The following is an 18013-nucleotide window of genomic DNA, read 5'->3' on the forward strand; positions in this document are numbered from 1 at the left end:
ATGCAGTCATTAGAACAATCAACCATTCGAGATCAAAAGGGCAGCATCTGCCCAGGGATAAAGCTTAGAATGCAGGAATGGATAGGAAAGAAGGACAAATGGAAATGCTATACACAGGGGGGATGTAAGAAGAGTGCTGTTACACTGTGGGGATTGCAATAAATGTTACAAAATAAAATGTGTATGAATTGTTGAATGGAAAACTAATTTGCTCTGTAAACTTTCAGCCAAATCATAATAACAAGTTAAAAAAAATTGAAAAACCTCTAATAAACATTTGCTAAATTGATCTTCAAATTTTATAATTCTACTGTCTCAACCTATTATTATATTTCAATCCCCAAAAATCCCAATAGTAGCTAAATAACAAATGCAATTTGGCAAAGGCTTTGTTAACAGTTTACAAAGTGCTTTTGAAATCATAACCTAATTTCTTCCCAACAATGTGAAGAACAGCAGTATACCCATTTTAGGTATTAGGACACTGAGGCCAAGATGTTAGGTGACTTCATCATGGTTATACTAGTAGTTGTAGATTGCTGGAGCTAGCACATGAACTTAGAAATCTGATTCTGAAACCTGTGTCTTTTCTCTTTCATTAGCTTGGCGATAGAATATGATTATTACACATTAATATTGGTTGCTCTCAAATACTCCTCCAAAGGATAATGCCATCACTCTTTCTTCTAGTTTGTGACATTAAAAAAAAAAAGAATTAATTCGTAAGGTATCTTCACGTCAGTGTTCAAAAACATGCAGGCTGGCTGAACTGTAAAGAAAGATATATTCAGGTCCAAGAACATTGTCTGCCCAGCATAGCTTTCCTTCAACAAAGCAAAGACTTAAGACTCGGCTTCCTAGACCAGAGTTAACACTTGCATTTACTGCTTGCAAGATTTTAAAGGCCAATGGAAGAAATAGCTGCATATTTTTCCCCATTGCTGAAGATATCGTCAATCATTGCTTTGTGTCAAAGGGGGAAGGAAAGCAAGTCATTTTTGTGAGTCCTGGCAGCATGAGGTTGCAACACAACCTATTAGGCCTCGTATAGGTCAAGGATGGGTGAAGTCAGAAAGAAAGGTAGCAAGAAAAAAGCTCCCAATCTCCTTGCTTGCTGCTCCTGAGAGCTGTTAAAGATAGAGATGGTGGCGGCTAATGGCGGGGGTGGGAGGAAGGGAGAATGAAGAAGGCTGTGAAGGAAGGTGCGGGGGGGAACGGATATAATCCAGAATACAGAAACCTGTCAGGATGGGATTTATTTTTGCTCTGTGAGGAAGTATAATAGGGCATTGCCTGCAATCTCAATAGCTGTTTTGAAGTGAACCCGGCTGGTATGTCTTTAATTTGTCATTTCATTATGAAACTGTTTCCCTTCCAAGAAGCCTTCAAGTCAGGAAGCTCTGTCTGCCCACACAGGAAATTCCTTTGCTTCAACTTCCCCAAAAAGGAAATTTCCCTCAGAAGTGAGCCTAGCATATGCCTTTGAGCAGAGCTGTTTCAAGCAACTTTGGCAGCTGAGTCCTGAAAACACCCCTGGCTTTCGGCTGCTGCTGCCGCTGCGATGCTGGGATAAATAGTTCAGCTTTCACAAGGAGGGGTGGGAGAAAGATCCCACTGAAACTGGCCCTGATTCACCCCTTCCTCCCTCCTCTTCATTCTCCTGTGCCCTTGCCCTCCCTCAAGTACTGTGTAAGACCAAGAGTTTTATCTCTCCAAAAGGGAATCAATGTCTAGCTTCCATGAAGAAATGTACATATCCATACACACACATATATATATATATCACATACTCACAGACACACCCCCTACAGTCATCACATACACATGGCACTTCTACACGAAGCACCTACTCTTGTTTCCCCCTTGGTCTCACACATGAACTTGAGGTTGCTGGTAGAAAGACTATAGTATTTCTAATGAAGAAAATCTGGCAGCATAGTGCCTAAGGCACTTGACTGCTAACCAGAAGGCTGGTGGTTCAAACCCACCAGCCACTCCTCGGAAGGAAGGTTGGGCAATCTACTTCCATAGTGATACTGCCTTGGAAACCCAAGGAGGGGTCGCTGTGAGTCGGGTCTGACTCAATGGCAAGTAACAACAATGCCTAAGGCATCTGAATGCTAACCAGAAGGTTGGAGATTCAAACTCACCAGCTATGCTTCAGAAGGAAGACTGAGCAATCTACTTCTGTAGAGGTACTGCCTCGGAAATCCAAGGAGGGGTCGCTATGAGTTGAGATTGACTCAACGGTGGTGAGTTTGGTTTCTTGGTTTTTTTAAGCCAGTGGTGTCACTAGGGGTGGTGTCACCCAGTGTGGCAACTCTTGGTGTCACTCCTACCCTCACAGACCTCCTCCCATACTAAACAACATACAAGCCTTAATAATGCTTATCATTAATTTTAATCATAGAATAATATGTGATAAATACAGTTGTAAATTGCTTAAATATGGCATTTCTTAGATTATATGAATGTTGTTATGTTGTTGTTGTTGTTATATGCTGTCGAGTTGGACCTGACTCATAGCGACCTCTCCTTGGGTTTCCGAGATTATATGAATACTAGCAACAAAACTGTTTTGTAAAATCTACACTGAAATACATTACTAATTACATTATTAGTAACTAAGCAGAAGCCTTTTTTAAAAAATTTTCTTCCTTCTTTTTCTTTATTACTTCATTTTCAAAAAAGTTATTGATATGGATTCACAAATACTACTTATCACAATATTGTAGCTGAAACACCAGAAAATTTGACAAAATCAGCACCTATAAACACACCAGCAGTAATGAAAACAACAGTACTTGCTTGTAGCACATGCGGGCAAAACCATGTGATTCAAAGAATCACTGTAATTGGGTAATGACAGCTCTGACCAGAGTACTTCAAAAGGTTCAAAAAGTACATTAGCATAGAGGTTTAGCCTTGTAGGTATATTGACACATAAAATCTGGGCTTAACGAAAAATGTTTTTGCGGTTGTAACTTAACTACAGGGATGTTTTTACAAATAGTAATAATAAATCTCTGCTGACACATTGCACAAAAGTCTTATAGACAGCCATTTTGGTGTCACCCCCTCTGACCAGTGTCACCTAGTGTGGTCTGCACTCCCTGCAACACCCCACCCCCAGTGACACCACTGTCTAAAGCACATATATTGCCAAATAACCTCTGATCTAGGGTGGTGGGTTTTTTCCACACAAACTTTCCCAGTGAGGGTTTTATGTAAGAGATGGAGAGAGGAAATATCTCAAACCATAGTCTTATAAAAATTAATTTCTCAAACATATTGTGAATGACTAAGTGGGTGAGAGCTCAGAGCAGCTGTGCTGAAGTGAATATATAGTATTTTATGAAGCTTCTTAGCAAGTGGCATTAGTAGGAAACTACCAGACTCAGTTAAGTTTTAGTTCTTCATTTGAAAACACTTCATTAAAATATATATATAAAAGTTGTGAAAAGGAAACAACATAGAGACCTAAAGCACAAAAAGAGGGAGTGATATTGAACATGAAACTGCACATATCAAGCAGTGGGACAAGAAGAGACACAGATAGATAAGGAACTAAGATGACCCAGGATTTTCACCCTGCAATTATATTTGCAGTAGAATGGCAGGGTGACAGGATCTGCTCTTATGACATTATTCATGTGCCAGTCCCTTGAAAGGGATATTATTTACCAGGAAACAGAGCAATATTTAAAGGACCAGAGTGAATCATATAGTTCAATGAAATCTGAATATATTAACCCTGAGGTTTTAGGTTGCGGTAGGTGTTTTTTGTGGGGTGGCTTTAAAATTTTATTTTGTGGGTTATTTTATTTTTCTAAAATTTATGAGATTTTAACCACAGCTAGATCTCAAAGGGGTCCAATGCTGTTCTGTATGTTCTTAACAAGAATGATTCAAGGAAAAGGTCTTTGGCTTATGCTTGGGGGGAAGTTGTGGAGTAGAAAGATCCTGGCCTATCTACTCTACTACTTACCACCTCTATGACTTTGGCCAAGGTCCTTAACCTGCTTAAGCCTCATTTTTCATTAGTAAAGAGAGAATAATAATACTCAGTTCACAGGATTGTTGTGAGTATTAAATGATATAATGCATGTAAAAACTGCCTACTGTTGCACTCAATCAATATAAGTTGTTAATACATAGGCAGAGCTATGAAGAATCTTTCTCTCAAATTCTACATGTTCACCCCTCAACACATATATAAGCCACCCATCTCTGACTAGCTTCTTAAAGTTTTCCAAGGGTCAAGATTTTTCTATTTCAGCTCAGGACTTGGAGTAACACGTCCCCTTATACACCTGCATGGTCTTAGAATTATGATAGAATTTAGTCACTCAATAAAAATGGCTACATTTTGGTAAGAACGGTTTAAAGACTTAAGAGTTCATATTTACATCCCAATATTCACTACTCTCAAAGAAATGTAGATGATTTGCACAGTTTCAAGATGGCCTTGTCCTGGAAGGGTTCAACTTTGTTCCAACCAGACTGATCCTAGGGATGTCTTGAGGTCTATAGCCACGCACAGTAAGTAGCAGATTGCTCATCCTGAGCTCAGAGGTTCAGCATCCCAACATTTTGTCTGTCAAGGAGCACAGATTTTCCATCTAGCCTGATACCTGTCTCCAACCCTATGCCAAATTATGGACTTTATTTCCCACTCTATGAACCATCTCTGACCCTCCATTTCTGTCTAAGGTCCTTGTATTTCAAAAGATTCAAAAGAAGTGATAAACCAATTTTCAATCAGATATCACAGACTTAAAGTATCTCTATCCCAGCTATTTGCTTTTAAAAGTGGTGCTTGGTGGAAACAATGCCTGATCCAAAAAGAATGTATCTTAATGATGGAATTTTAGGCACCATGGTAGTTCCTCTGGGGAGATATTTAAGTTCAGTGCACTCTTTAATCATGGCAACTGGGCGACAATGTATGCTGCCTAAATACAACATTGACCTTGTTCACAGATCACTATAAGCCCTCTGTCCTGAGGCCCAAAGGAGTACTAGCTGGACAATGAAAGTTTAGAAGCTATTCGCTTTCTGAATCTCAATACTCCTTAAACAGACAAAGAAGTACCAGACATGAAATTGCTACACAGCTGGATATACAATATCAATGCTACAATACCCAGTTGTATTTCTTTAAGTTTTTTCCCTGAATCACTTTGGGTGGTAGGAATCATCAAAACAGCTTTGTGAAGCAGACATTTAGAGCAATTGCTGTGGGACAATCCAAACCAAAGTACATTCTCACATTTGCGCTCTCTTTCTCTCTCTCTCTCTCTCTCCCCCTTTCTCTCTCTCTCCCACATATACACACATACTTCCATGTAATGTCATTCAAAGAAAAAACTTTGCCTACAATTAAAAACAAAAAAACACTTATTTGATAAAAACAAATTTTACATCTTTTTTCAATTTTTAAGGGTCTCTGAATTCCTTTCAGGAGCTCTGGAGGTGTAGTGGTTAAGGCATTTGACTGCTCACCAAAAGGTCAGTGGTTCAAATCCATCAGTCACTCTGTGGAAGAAAGATGAGGCGGTCTGCTTCCATAAAGATCTACAGCCTCGGAAACCCAGTGAGAATTGCTATGAGGGGGGACTGACTTGGCGGCAGTGAGTTTGGTTTTGGTTGGAAGGTCCTTTCAGCTCTTGATCAGGGAATTAAAATACAATTTAAAAGGGCATTTTTAAACTCAAGAGTCTCAAGGACAATCTCTCAGAGGATTTCAACTTCTGTGTTCCTAAAAATCTTTTAAAATAAAACTTCAATTATCTGGGTGAATATTTGATTCCTAGCTAAGTTTAAAGTCAGCAAGAGCCCCACACAAATGTTTGACAGAGTTGTAAACAGGGGAACAAAACCAATCTGTCCACGAAGGGGATTTTGAAAGGCAGCTTCATTACCACCTCACACGAGAAGTGAAAAGTCTAAGTGTGGGAGTCAGAACCACAAGAACGACTGTGTGGAAGAAATCAGAATGATAAAGAAAGTACAGCATTTTCTCCTCCACTTTGTTCAAATCTAGTAGTAAAATATGCCAAGATGACATTAGCCTCCAAGTCCTCAAAACAACAGGTTTGGGGACTGTATTGCCTTATGGCTACTTTCTGAAGTAAGGCATATAAGGAGGAAGGAGAATCATTTCATTTCCTCAAGAAGGTTGGCACCGAGTCACTTGCTCATACTTCTTTCTCTACGAAGAACTCCTGATGTTGGTGACCCAAGAACTATTTAAGAGGACAAAATAAAACCCCTCATCAGCTTTGCCGCTTTAGGTAATTCTTTCTTCCATAATCCAACACCCCCTTTTCACAGTCTGTGACACCGAATAGACGATTCTACTAACTAGAGCAGGGTCTCTATTTAGAAAGTTTCTTGGGTGTGAGTTTTCATACCCAGGGGATGGTGTAAGTGTCACGGATTCTCTCTGCTGGCTGAGGCGGATGGAAATGTACTTTAAAGCTCAGCATCAAAGCTTTCACTTTAGAAGCTGAAAGCCTTCATCCTCTTGCCAACTGTGCTTCCCCCACTCCCTGTAATTAATTAATGCAATATTAATTGTGCATGTGCTATGGGGCCTGCTGCAGGAGGAGAGGGTGGCCTACCCATGCAGATTAGCTGGCTCTGGGAAGCCAGAAGCCCAGTGGATGGTACCTGGGGAGGGGAAAAAAGTGCAGATTATAGTTTTTGTACGTGACAGGAAAGGCAAACATGCCTCAAATCATGGAAGGGATTCCCACACCTCACACAGTTTGGGGTCAAGTAGGTTGTTACCAGAAGCTATACCTGGGTGTAATGCAGAAGGCAAAAGGCCAGCTCATTGGGAACTCTCAGGTCAGAAGGCGGCTTTAAGATCAGGAGAGCAGCTTGCGATTTAGCTGCTAGGTTCTGGGAACTAGCATTAAGGATGGAGTGGCCAAGGGAGGTGTCTTCAGGAGACCAAAAAGCCTTAGGAACTGGTTTCAGTTCCCATCTCATAAAAGCATTAACCTGATCTCAAGCTTCGGCAGTGTAGAGAAGGATCCAATGGAGTCAGGCACTGCATTTCCATATTTCCTTGCAGGAGGGCATCCTCAAAAAAAAAAAAATTATAGCTGAAATTTACTACAATTTCTTGTATCATTGAAATATGACCATCTGCACTAAAATCTGATGTTGAGCACTTGAAATCAAGTGAGTGACCATGATACTTAGCATTTCTAGATAATGTGCCACTGCTAATATCCCTTGTACTTCTCCTCTGGAATCAGTGAACAATAACATGTTTGAGGGAGCTCTGGTAGCATAATACCTAAGGCACTTGACTGCTAACCAGAAGTCTGGTGGTTCAAACCCACCAGCCACTCCTCGGAAGGAAGGTTGGGCAATCTACTTCCGTAGCGATACTGCCTCAGAAACCCAAGGAGGGGGCGCTATGAGTCGGATCCGACTCCACAGTAGTGGTTGTGTTTTTTTTTGCATTACATATGTGTGTGTGTATGTATGTATGTGTGTGTGTGTCAATTCCAACTCACGGCAATCCCTCCTTGAGTTTTTGAGGTAGTACCTATCTCTATGAAAGTAGATTGCCCAGTCTTTCTTGTGAGGAGTGGTTGGTGGGTTTGAACTGCCAGCCTTGTGGTTAGGAGTCAAATGCCTCAGGCACTATGCCACTAAAGCTCCCCTATACATATCTCAGCCATAAAGATAAATGAAATACTGATACATGCTACAACATGGGTGAATCTTGAAAAAATTATGCAGAGTGAAATAAGTCAGTCACTCATGAACAGGCAATACTTATATAGATCCCACTTATATGAAATAGGTAAATGTAGAGAACAAAGCTTACTAGTGGTTATTAGGGGTGGGAGGCAGGGAAAAGGGAGAATCACTGTTTAGGAACCACTGAGTTTTCTGTTAATTGTGGTGGAATAATTTGGAAAAGGACAGTAGTAATGGTTATGTTGTTGTTGTTGTTATATGCCATAGAGTCAGACCCGACTCATAGTGACCCCTCCTTGGGTTTCCGAGGCAGTATCACTACGGAAGTAGATTGCCCAACCTTCCTTCCAAGGAGTGGCTGGTGGGTTTGAACCACCAGCCTTCTGGTTAGCAGTTAAGTGCCTTAGACACTATGCTACCAGAGCTCCTAGTAATGGTTATACAGTTACCAAATTATATATATATATATAATCATTGAATTGCAAAATGTTTTATTACATATATGTTAACCAGAAGGCTGGCGGTTCAAACCCACCAGCCACTCCTCGGAAGGAAGGTTGGGCAATCTACTTCCGTAGCGATACTGCCTCAGAAACCCAAGGAGGGGGCGCTATGAGTCAGGGCCGACTCGACGGCACACAACAACAACAACAACAAAAACATGTTTACCACAATTTAAAAAAAAAAAAAAAAGTGTGCTATATTTCTCTTTATAAATCTTCATTCTCCTTAGTGAACATTAGTTAATGCCCACAGCCTAAAAGTAAACATGTTCCCTATCCAGCCCTGCATGGGTGGACTTTTCCTTCTAGGCTCCAATCTGCATCAACCACACACCTACAACTCTATTCATTATCTATATGAGCAATATACATCTCTATTACTGGCATCTTTGAGCACCACTTGAGAGTTATTTGTATGCATGATTTAAAGTAGCAGAAATAGACATGAATTTCAAAAGAATGGAGTTTAATCCACCTACCCAAGACGAAGCAATAAATACAGAGGCAGAGTGACTCATTATACTTGGGAATTTACAGTTAGCTTGTGGCTAGAGTCAGGAAAACTTTAAGTCTCTCAAATCCCATTCTACCCTTATACTCAGAAAAGACCAAGAGAAAAGAACCCCAAAATACTCATACATGGTATAGGAACTGAGAATCAAAATCCACCTATGCCAACAGTGAAATCAGTAATACTCGAAGGTCCGTGCTAACATTTACCTCTGGAAAAGCATAAGAAGGAAGTTTTCACTGTCATTCCAGCCAGAAACTCCAGGAGTCTGAGTTACTGATGAGGCCTCACTCAGGCAAAATGGAAGAAAATATCCATTATTTAAGAATGGAAATTTTATGGTATTTTTAAATAGTCAGCTCAATCAATGCTTTCTGATAATGAAGAGGAGGTGGGGAGTAACTTAGGAAAGTATAGGTCAAACCAACAGCATACTGATTTTTTATCCTACCAACTCATGGTGACTCCAAGTATGTCAGAGTAGAATTGTGCTCCCTCCATTGGATTCTCATGACTTTGACCTTTTGAAGGTACATCACCACGCCTTTCTTCCAAGATGCTTCTAGGTGGACTCAAACCTCCAACCTTTTGTTTTACCTTTTAAGTACCTACCCAAGTACCTTAACTCCCTCAGTCCTTCTCTTCTCAGCCCATCATAAACAGTCAATGTTGGATCTAGAATATAGCTGGGCATCTCTGGGCTCACATAAATAACCCACAGCACCAATCAGGGACAACCAACTGTCAATAGCTTCCCAAGGTCTATTTCAGAATTCCAAGCAAAGAGAGAGCCGATAGAACTAAAGAGACAGCTATGCCATTCTTCTTCCTCCCCTCCCCTCACTATCTCCCCAAGATCAGAGCCACTCTGTCAGAGCTTATGCCGGAGGAACTGCCTTAAATGTACTCGGAGTTCACGGCATGAGATGTGAAGTGAAAGGAAAGGGCAATAAACCTTTGGTTATATATATATATTTTTAAAGACATCTATAAATAGCTGCATTTATTGAAGCTGCTTCCTTATCAGGAAGCATGCAGCTAGGAATTAACGTCTGCCTGCATTGGAAATTCTTTCAGAGAGCAAACCCAAAAAGGAAATTTCCCTTCCAAAGTATCCTGGCTGTTCTGTTCTGGGCTGTTTTTTTCTCTTCAAGCTGTTTGAAGCTGTTAACCAGGGCCCTTGTATAGCCACATGTGCTGCTGGTGAAACAGAAATCCTTCAAACATTCGAATGTAAAGAAAAGTGAAGGCACCTGAAAGAAGGCTTAAGAGGGAAGAAAGTACAAAATGTTAATGGCTGGCCAACTTTGTCAGAAGTAATTATTGCTTTGTCAAGAGACTGAGAATGAAATATTCTTCCCCATGTCCTTGCTTCAACTCTGTTGGTGATGTCACCGCACGTCACAGGCAGCTGTGTGTAGAGAGGCCATTTTTGGAACACTGATAAAGGGAAAGGACAAGGGAAGATTTGATAAGTGTTAGAAGAAGGGGTGGGGGGCAGCTGAGGAAGGAGACTTACAGATTTGTGCAAGACTAGTGAATAACAAGTTCTAGGCTGAGGCACAAATGTGGCATGGCTATTTATGTAGCTAAATAAAAGGCCTTGGGTGGACTGCCCTAGAACAGAACTGAGTTTCCAGAAATCATGAAGAGTGGTTACAGAACAAAGCTTATTTCTACTGTAACAGGAAAATCAGTCTCAATACTATGTAATACTATCTAGGCCCTTTCTCTAAGTAAACAGACAAACAAGGACTTACATGCTTCTCTTGGCCAAAATATGCTTTGAAAATGGGAATGCCACCTTCAAAATAGGCTACTTACAAGCCCTGAAAACTGCAAATACTTGGCCCCCATGAGCCACACACTATCACTGTGTTAGGTTTTATACAGAAATCAGCTCCAATCCTTACCCTCATCACTAGGTACTATTCCAAATTCTGATATAGAGACAGCCCTGGAATTCAAGCCCACTCAGGTTTGTCTGACCCAAGCCCTTTCTGGTTTTTGGGGTTTTTTTAATAATTTTTTTAAAATTGTGATTTGGGTGAAAATTTACAGAGCAAATTCACTTTCCATACAGCAGTTCACATACACTTTGTCTTATGACATTGACCACAATTTACCACAATGCAACATCTCCCCTCATACTTCCTCCTGATAGTTACCTCTTCCCTGTGTCCATCCCTCCACCAAGCCCTTTCTGTCAGCATGCTTTCTCCTTTGGGAACTTCAAAAAGAAATGGGACCCTGCTCCCAGGAGGTAATCCCTAGTGAAATACCAGAAATTGTGGGTGCTAGGGTGAGGGACACTCCCAGAGCTGGCCTCTGAGGCCTTTACAACCAGTTTTGCCTTTGTGGTTGCAGAGATAAACTGAACGTCAACCTGAGCTCATGAGAGAGTAAAGAGGGAGGAGCAGCAGATGGGAGTGAGCAAAACCAGAATGAACTGTCCATAGTAACAGGTTCACATTCCTGACCCTTTCTCTCTCATTCTACTGACAGGAGGAAGCCAGCCTGCTGGAGGTTCACACAAATCAGCAGTCAAATGACATTCCTGAAGTCATATTTACTACCAGGCTCTGTATCCATGTTTGCTCAGACCCCAATAGTCAGCAGGTCCTCTAAGGCTGCTAGTTTCAAGTCCTACACAAAATTCTGCCATTTTTTTTCCCTCCTGTTGTTGTTATGTGCCGTCAAGTCAGCCCCCGACTCATAGCGACCCCTCCTTGGGTTTCCAAGGCAGTATCACTACGGAAGTAGGATTGCCCAACCTTCCTTCCAAGGAGTGGCTGGTGGGTTTGAACCACCAGCCTTCTGGTTAGCAGTCAAGTGCTTTAGCCACTATGCTACCAGAGCTCCTAAGAAAGCCAAATGGTGATGTGTTAAGTGCAAAAGAATTAGACCCTCCTCATATCATGCGAACCTGGATAATCCTGCCTAAGCCACAGTCATCTCACCAATCAAACAGAATTAGTTAACACCTACTTCAAAGACTGTTGCATGATTAAATGACATAATATACATGAACACACTACCAATTATACCAATATGAAACATTAACTATGATATTTAACTCTCATTTTTGTTTCTTCCTTTGGGAACCAAAATAACTTGAAATGTATATAAAATTGTTGCTCCAGCCAATTAGCAAAAGACAGACACTGAGTCCCTTTTTTCCCATCCTCTTCTAATACAGCTTTGCTGGTCATGTGATTGTGTTAAACTCAGTTACTCTGCTGAGTATGCAAAATAGCCAAGTGGGTGAGGAGCAAGGTAACATAGCCAAAGGGTGGCATTAAATCAAGTTACTAAACACACACAAGCAGTAGTAGTAATGTAAGAATTTTCAAAGATTCACAAGGAAAGGAAGTAGAGCCAAGGGACTACTTCTGGTATTCCGACTCTAGAAAACTCTGAGTGGCCACTATGGCTACTTCTTAAGCCGAAACATGATTAACAATAACCCTATTAGATATGATGAATGAGTTCTAGGTTCCAATATTTATTTAAGTTGTGTCTAATGAATCTGAAATATACTTATTATTGCATGGCTGAGCCTGAAATCACTGTTTGTGGCTGAGCATTACATCATGGGCTGCTGGGAACACCACACAGCTCTCTGCAAATAAACAGGTACCATGAGGTGCCTTTGTACAAATTAGAAAAACTGTCCCCCTCGGCCTTAACTACCTCCTGAATTCAGAAAAAAGTGGCCTTTGGGCACACAAATTAGGAAAAGTCTCTCCTTCACACCGAGGCTTGTCCCCTAGTGAGAAATGGAAAAGGGCATCCTTGGTCCAAGCAGCAGCCCTTCAGAGCTTGATCTGCACCAGCACTCTTGGGGGCCCACTTGGTCCTTTAAGTGTTTAAGGTATCATGAAAGGATTATATTCTCTTTAACGAAAAGTACATGTTTGTTTGTTTAACCAATCTGTCATAATTGTTGCATTTCAGGCCTTCTATAACCTCAAACTTAAAATAATAATAAAAAATCAGTATCCTTTATGGAAGGAGAAATAAAAAGAAAAGAAGCCCTTTCTATCCTCTCAATAAACATACTCCCATACTCCTGTTTGCTCTCCTGCAGGACACTGTTCTGCAAACTTGGGTAGCATGTGAGTCAGAACAGGCTGGTAGTGGGCTGGCCCTTCTCCCCTTAGCTCTCTCCTTTCCTAGGCCCAGACTGTCCTCCCAGTCTTTCAAGTCCTCCCTAATCACCACTTAACACTTTGTTCCATTTATCACTTTGCTTTAGTCACAGGCAAACAAAAGGAAAAGGTATCACTTTCTACTTCTCAATAGCTTGCTAATTTGTCACACTGTGTCTTCAGTTTGGGTGTATCAGTGAGTCTGCAGAACAAAACTACCACAAACCCTTGGTATGAGAATCTTCAATGCTATAATCCACCCCCTCTCCCCTATTCCCGGAAGGAGCCCTGGTGGCGCAGTGGTTAAGCACTTGGCTTGTGGAAGAAACACGTAGCAGCCTGCTTCTGTAAAGACCACAGCCTTGAAACGCTATGGAACAGTTCTAGTCTGTCCTTACAGGGTCGCTATGAGTCTGAATTGGCTCGACCACAACGGGTACCTCCTACCCAGGAAAGAATAGACTTTAAGAAAGGAGGCGAAACGGGAAGACTTGAAATGTTTATCTGGAAATCATTGAGGATAACTGGTGAAAAGAAGCCACCCTGAGATAGACCAGTCTGGTGAGTATCTCTCTAAAACAAGCAGCTAAAAATGCTCTCAACCTAGCAATACCATAAATGTCCTGCTGCTGTGCTGGCTCTCAGATTCTTCCCCGTACTTTCCATGAGCATTCCACTGGGAACTGTCTGGAATCCCAGATTAAAACAGCAATAACCCAATTCCCTTGTTAGAATATTTATTTTCTTTTAGGGTTGGAAACCCAGCTGAGATGCTTCTTCAAGTATGTGGCAAAGCCTCAACCATCGTAGGAGCTCCAGGAGATGCTTCTCAAGCAGTATGATGAGCAACCAAGCCCTGGAACAGGAGAGAGAGGAGGGCAGCTCGGCTACGTTCGGAAAGCCCCAGCTGAGGACAAACAGCAAGAGCCTGGGAACCTCCACTTTCAGATGATTCATTCCAGATGTCTGAAACAACATGTCACCTCGGGGCTCGTGCAGATTACCAAGGAGGGATATCTAAAGTTAGGTGACCACAGAGTAGGCTTTCAGGTAAAATCTTCACCCTGCCCTGAATTCACATTCCAACAACTGATTATATTCCAAGGTCAGCAGTAATGTGCTACAGCCCTATATCTGATAATTACCTATGTGGGGATCCAGCCAGCCAGCCAAACAAGGGTGATATGGAAAAAATGATAACTGATTGATCAGTTAGAACAGATTCCAGCCATAAATCACTGCTATGGCCACCATTTGTGAAGAATGGCTAAGAGATACTGTGAATCTATCCATCCACTGAAAAAAAATGTTTACTAATCACATACTTACATAGTGGTATACTGGACAAGGCTCTGGAGTCAGACAGAACTGAGACTGAGACCACTTACTAGCTGTGTTGCCGTGACAAATTATTTAAATTCTCTAAGTCCTAAATTCCTTATGTATGACATGGGGGCAAAAAGAATATCTACCTCATAGGTATTGTTGTAGGAATTTTAAGAAATCATTTATATACAAGACTTTACACAGGGCCTGGCACATTTATTAATCCCACAATAAGTGTTCACTATCATTGCATGTTAGGTACAGAATAGGATCTGGTACAATACTGGTAAACAGGACAGACATGGCTCAATGAGAAAACTGTCTAGTCAAGAAAATTTAGTGTTACTATGGAGAAAAACAGTTGTGAGCAGGGAAAATGACGTCTTAGATGAGAATCCTAACCTTTTAAACTTAAGAGGGCTGTTAAAAGAGTCTCCTGTCCAACCACAATACTGTATGGACGGAAACCTTAGTTTAATGACTGACCCACCATCAAACAGCTAGTTTACAGCAGAACTAGTTAAGAGTTAATGTCTCCTGGCTACCAGTTCAATATGTTTATTTGTTTTTACTACAATAATTTCTTATGGAAAGACTATGATGAGAAAAAGAAAAAAGTACTATAGTTAAAAAACAAAACAAACTATGATGAAAAAGCTCACATATGTAAAGGCATCCAGAGGCAAACCAGGAATTATGGCCTCCTTAGAGGATGTCTCAAAATATAGGAATAAAAAGCTACGAAAGAAAACTCAGCCTGTTAGGGACAAGCACTGCCAATTATATTTAATCTCCCTACTAGAATTTTAGGAGCTCTGGTAGCATAGTGGCTAAAGCACTTGACTGCTAATCAGAAGGCTAGCGGTTCAAACCCACCAGCCACTCCTCAGAAGGAAGGTTGGGCAATCCTACTTCCGTAGCGATACTGCCTCGGAAACCCAAGGAGGGGTTGCTATGAGTTAGGGTCGACTCGACGGCACATAACAACAACAACAACACTAGAATTTAACAATGAATAAAGAAGACTGAAGAAGAACTGATGTATTTGAATCATGGTGGTGGTGAAGAACACTGAAAATACCATGGATTGCAAGAAGAAAGAACAAATGTGTCTTGGAAGAAGTATAGCTGGGATGGTCCTTAGAAGCATGAATGGCCAGACCTCGTCTCATATACTCTGGTCATGTTGTCAGAAGGGACCAGTCCCTGGAGAAGGATATCATGTTGGTAAAGTGGAGGGTCCGCGAAAAAGGGAAGACCCTGAAGGAGATAGACTGACATAGCAGTTGCAATGATGGACTCACACACAGCAAGGATTGTGAGAATGGCACAGGAATGGGTGTTGTTTCACTCTGTTGTGTGTAGGGTTGCTGCGAGTGAGAGCTGAGTCCACAGCACCTAACAACAACTAGAATTTAAGCTCTACAAGAGTTTTGTCTGTTTTTCTTATTTCTGTATCCTGGTACCTAGTGGGCTTCTGGAGGAAATTTTGCTATGACCTGACTGGCTGCTGTTTCTTTTCCAATCCTGTTTGTCTCACTAGTAACTTAATGCTTCGGTTTACAACGGACATGGTGTCAACTGTGCCCGCCCTCATGTTGTGGCACTTCTGCAGCCCTACTCACTTCTTTAACAATTCTTTGTGGAGAAGAAACTAGTAGATTCTTGGGAACATGAACTGCCCAGGTGAAGCAGGAATGCCTTGACCACAGCATCAAACAATTCTGTGAACATTGATGTTTCCCCAGTATCTCCTACCACCACAGTCATCTGATTCCTGAATTATCACATCTGTCTCCTACTGTGGCTTCTGAGGACAGGTGGAACAGGAGGAGGAGAATAATCTGGGGAGCATTATTATGCCAGAAAGAGATGGTAAGCATGACTACGGTACTATCTAAGTCACTGGAAAACAACTAGGGAAGGGTCAAGATGACCCTCCCCCTCCCAGCCCAGTGTCCTCCACAACCTGGACTGTGCCCTCAGACACAAGAATCAAGCCAACGAATCTGGCATTTTCTTGGATACCATAATCAGGGTGGGAATCAGGTGAGTCACTCTCCCCAGCGGCTCCCATCACATTTTTTCACCTGGGTTGGGTAGCAGCACAGAGAAGAAAGATAAAAAGGTAAGGACAGAGGACAGGTGTTGGTGGCTTTGTAGGCTAGCACCAGTAGCACAGGTGTGTTGGTCCTGATCATCTGCCAAGTTGCCAGTTGCAGTTTCAAACCCAGGCGGTGGTGGAGGCAAAGGGTGGGGACAGAGAAAGGCAGAAATACTACAGACTGACTGAAGCTGTTGAAGGAAAGCAAGTACATGAGAAGCAAGAGAGAGAGGAGCAAAAGGGGGTCAAGACAAAGGACTTCTCTAGGTATATAAAGCTAAGGAAAGAAAATCAACCAACATGGAAAAACAGAGAGACTGTGAAAAAAGGAGGAGCACAGTCTGCTTAAAAACAAAGCAGGGAGTGAGCTCAACACCAAACTGAGAAACTGAGCAAAATTTAGAGCCAAAGTAAATATTAATGGAAAATAAGTATAAACTTAGGAAAACAAACTTCCCCCAAAAAAACCACCCTGCCCGTTGGGAGATTCAGTTGGTTCTGACATACATTGCCCATTCCCCGATATATTTTTTAAGCTTATCATGGCCACAGATGAAAGGAATACATTACAAAACAAGGAACAGGAATCTCAAGTTTTTCAAAGACATTTTGGGGTGGGGAGCTAAAGGTTCCAAAGAAGCTGCACAAAGCAGGGAAGTCGTATCCCTCTGCCTTGAGGTGCACTCCCCCTCCCCCAACCCTGTGCCTTCCCGCATCTATCCGTTGGTCCTTTCCCTACCCCACTGTGACCTCACAGCGCAGACACTCACGCTGGTGCGCTGGCAGGCGGATCGAATCTTCCTCCATCCTGAGCGCTCGAGGCACTGGAACATGAAGTGGAGTAGAGGAAGCGTAATTCGGCAAGGGGCTCTCCGGAGGTGTATATGAAATCCGTTCCTGCTGTTAAAAATAAGGGCAAGAAGAGGGAAGGGGAAAAAGGCAATGAAACCCTTGGAACAGAGTTGTGAAATCGAGGGGCTTGGGGGAGCAAAAGGGAGATGGAGATCCTTAGAGCATGGGGGAAAGCCATCTGGTTTGTTCTCTCTCCAGAGGCTCCACACAGTTCTTCAGATCCCTAGTATTTGGGGTTTAGAACGTAACTCTGGAAAGGTTTAAAATAGGGCTTTCCTTTGGACGGGGTCAGTAAGTATGCATCCCTGTGGCTTGTTCGAATGAAGATTTTCCAACTCACATAACGTCGCCAATAAATTAAATCCATGTTTCTCTTCTTCTCTGCAGATCCTAGCTTCTAATCAAAGTATCATGATAGCGACCCTATAGGAAAGAGAACTGTCCCATAGGGTTTCCAAGGCTGTAAATCTTTATGGAAACAGACAGCCTCCGCTTTCTTCCATGGAGCAACTGGTGGATTCGAACCTCTAATCTTTTGGTTAGAAGCAGAATGCTTTAACCACTATACCACCAACTTGATGTCACTGGGTTTGGCTTTTGGAATCAAAGGATAATTATATACTTAGACCTAAGAAGAGCTCTGGTAGTGCAGTGCCTAAGGCACTTGACTGCTAACCAGAAGGCTGGCAGTTCAAACCCACCAGCCACTCCTCAGAAGGAAGGTTGGGCAATCTACTTCTGTAGTGATACTATCTCGGAAACCCAAGGACGGGGTCGCTATGAGTCGAGTCCAACTCGATGGCACATAACAACAACAACAACGAGAGTGAGCCATAGGGGC

The 18013-nt window shown here is 41.9% G+C and overlaps 1 protein-coding gene across 1 annotated transcript in view; it reads right to left on the minus strand.

Annotated features, from left to right (window-relative positions):
• The window catches only part of ETV6 (ETS variant transcription factor 6), a 187458-nt gene extending 169919 nt beyond the window's left edge, over positions 1-17539 (minus strand). The window contains exons 1-2 of the mRNA XM_042782840.1: positions 17513-17539; positions 17091-17220 (exon numbers count right to left, since the gene is read on the minus strand). Of these exons, the coding sequence (XP_042638774.1) occupies positions 17091-17220; positions 17513-17539 (157 nt within the window). The remainder of the gene's footprint in view (positions 1-17090; positions 17221-17512) is intronic.
• Positions 17540-18013: the final 474 nt, after the last annotated feature.

This window comes from Orycteropus afer, unplaced genomic scaffold (assembly GCF_000298275.1).
Source record: "Orycteropus afer afer isolate SDZICR_OR568_19922 unplaced genomic scaffold, OryAfe1.0 scaffold00488, whole genome shotgun sequence".
Lineage (NCBI taxonomy): Eukaryota > Metazoa > Chordata > Mammalia > Tubulidentata > Orycteropodidae > Orycteropus > Orycteropus afer.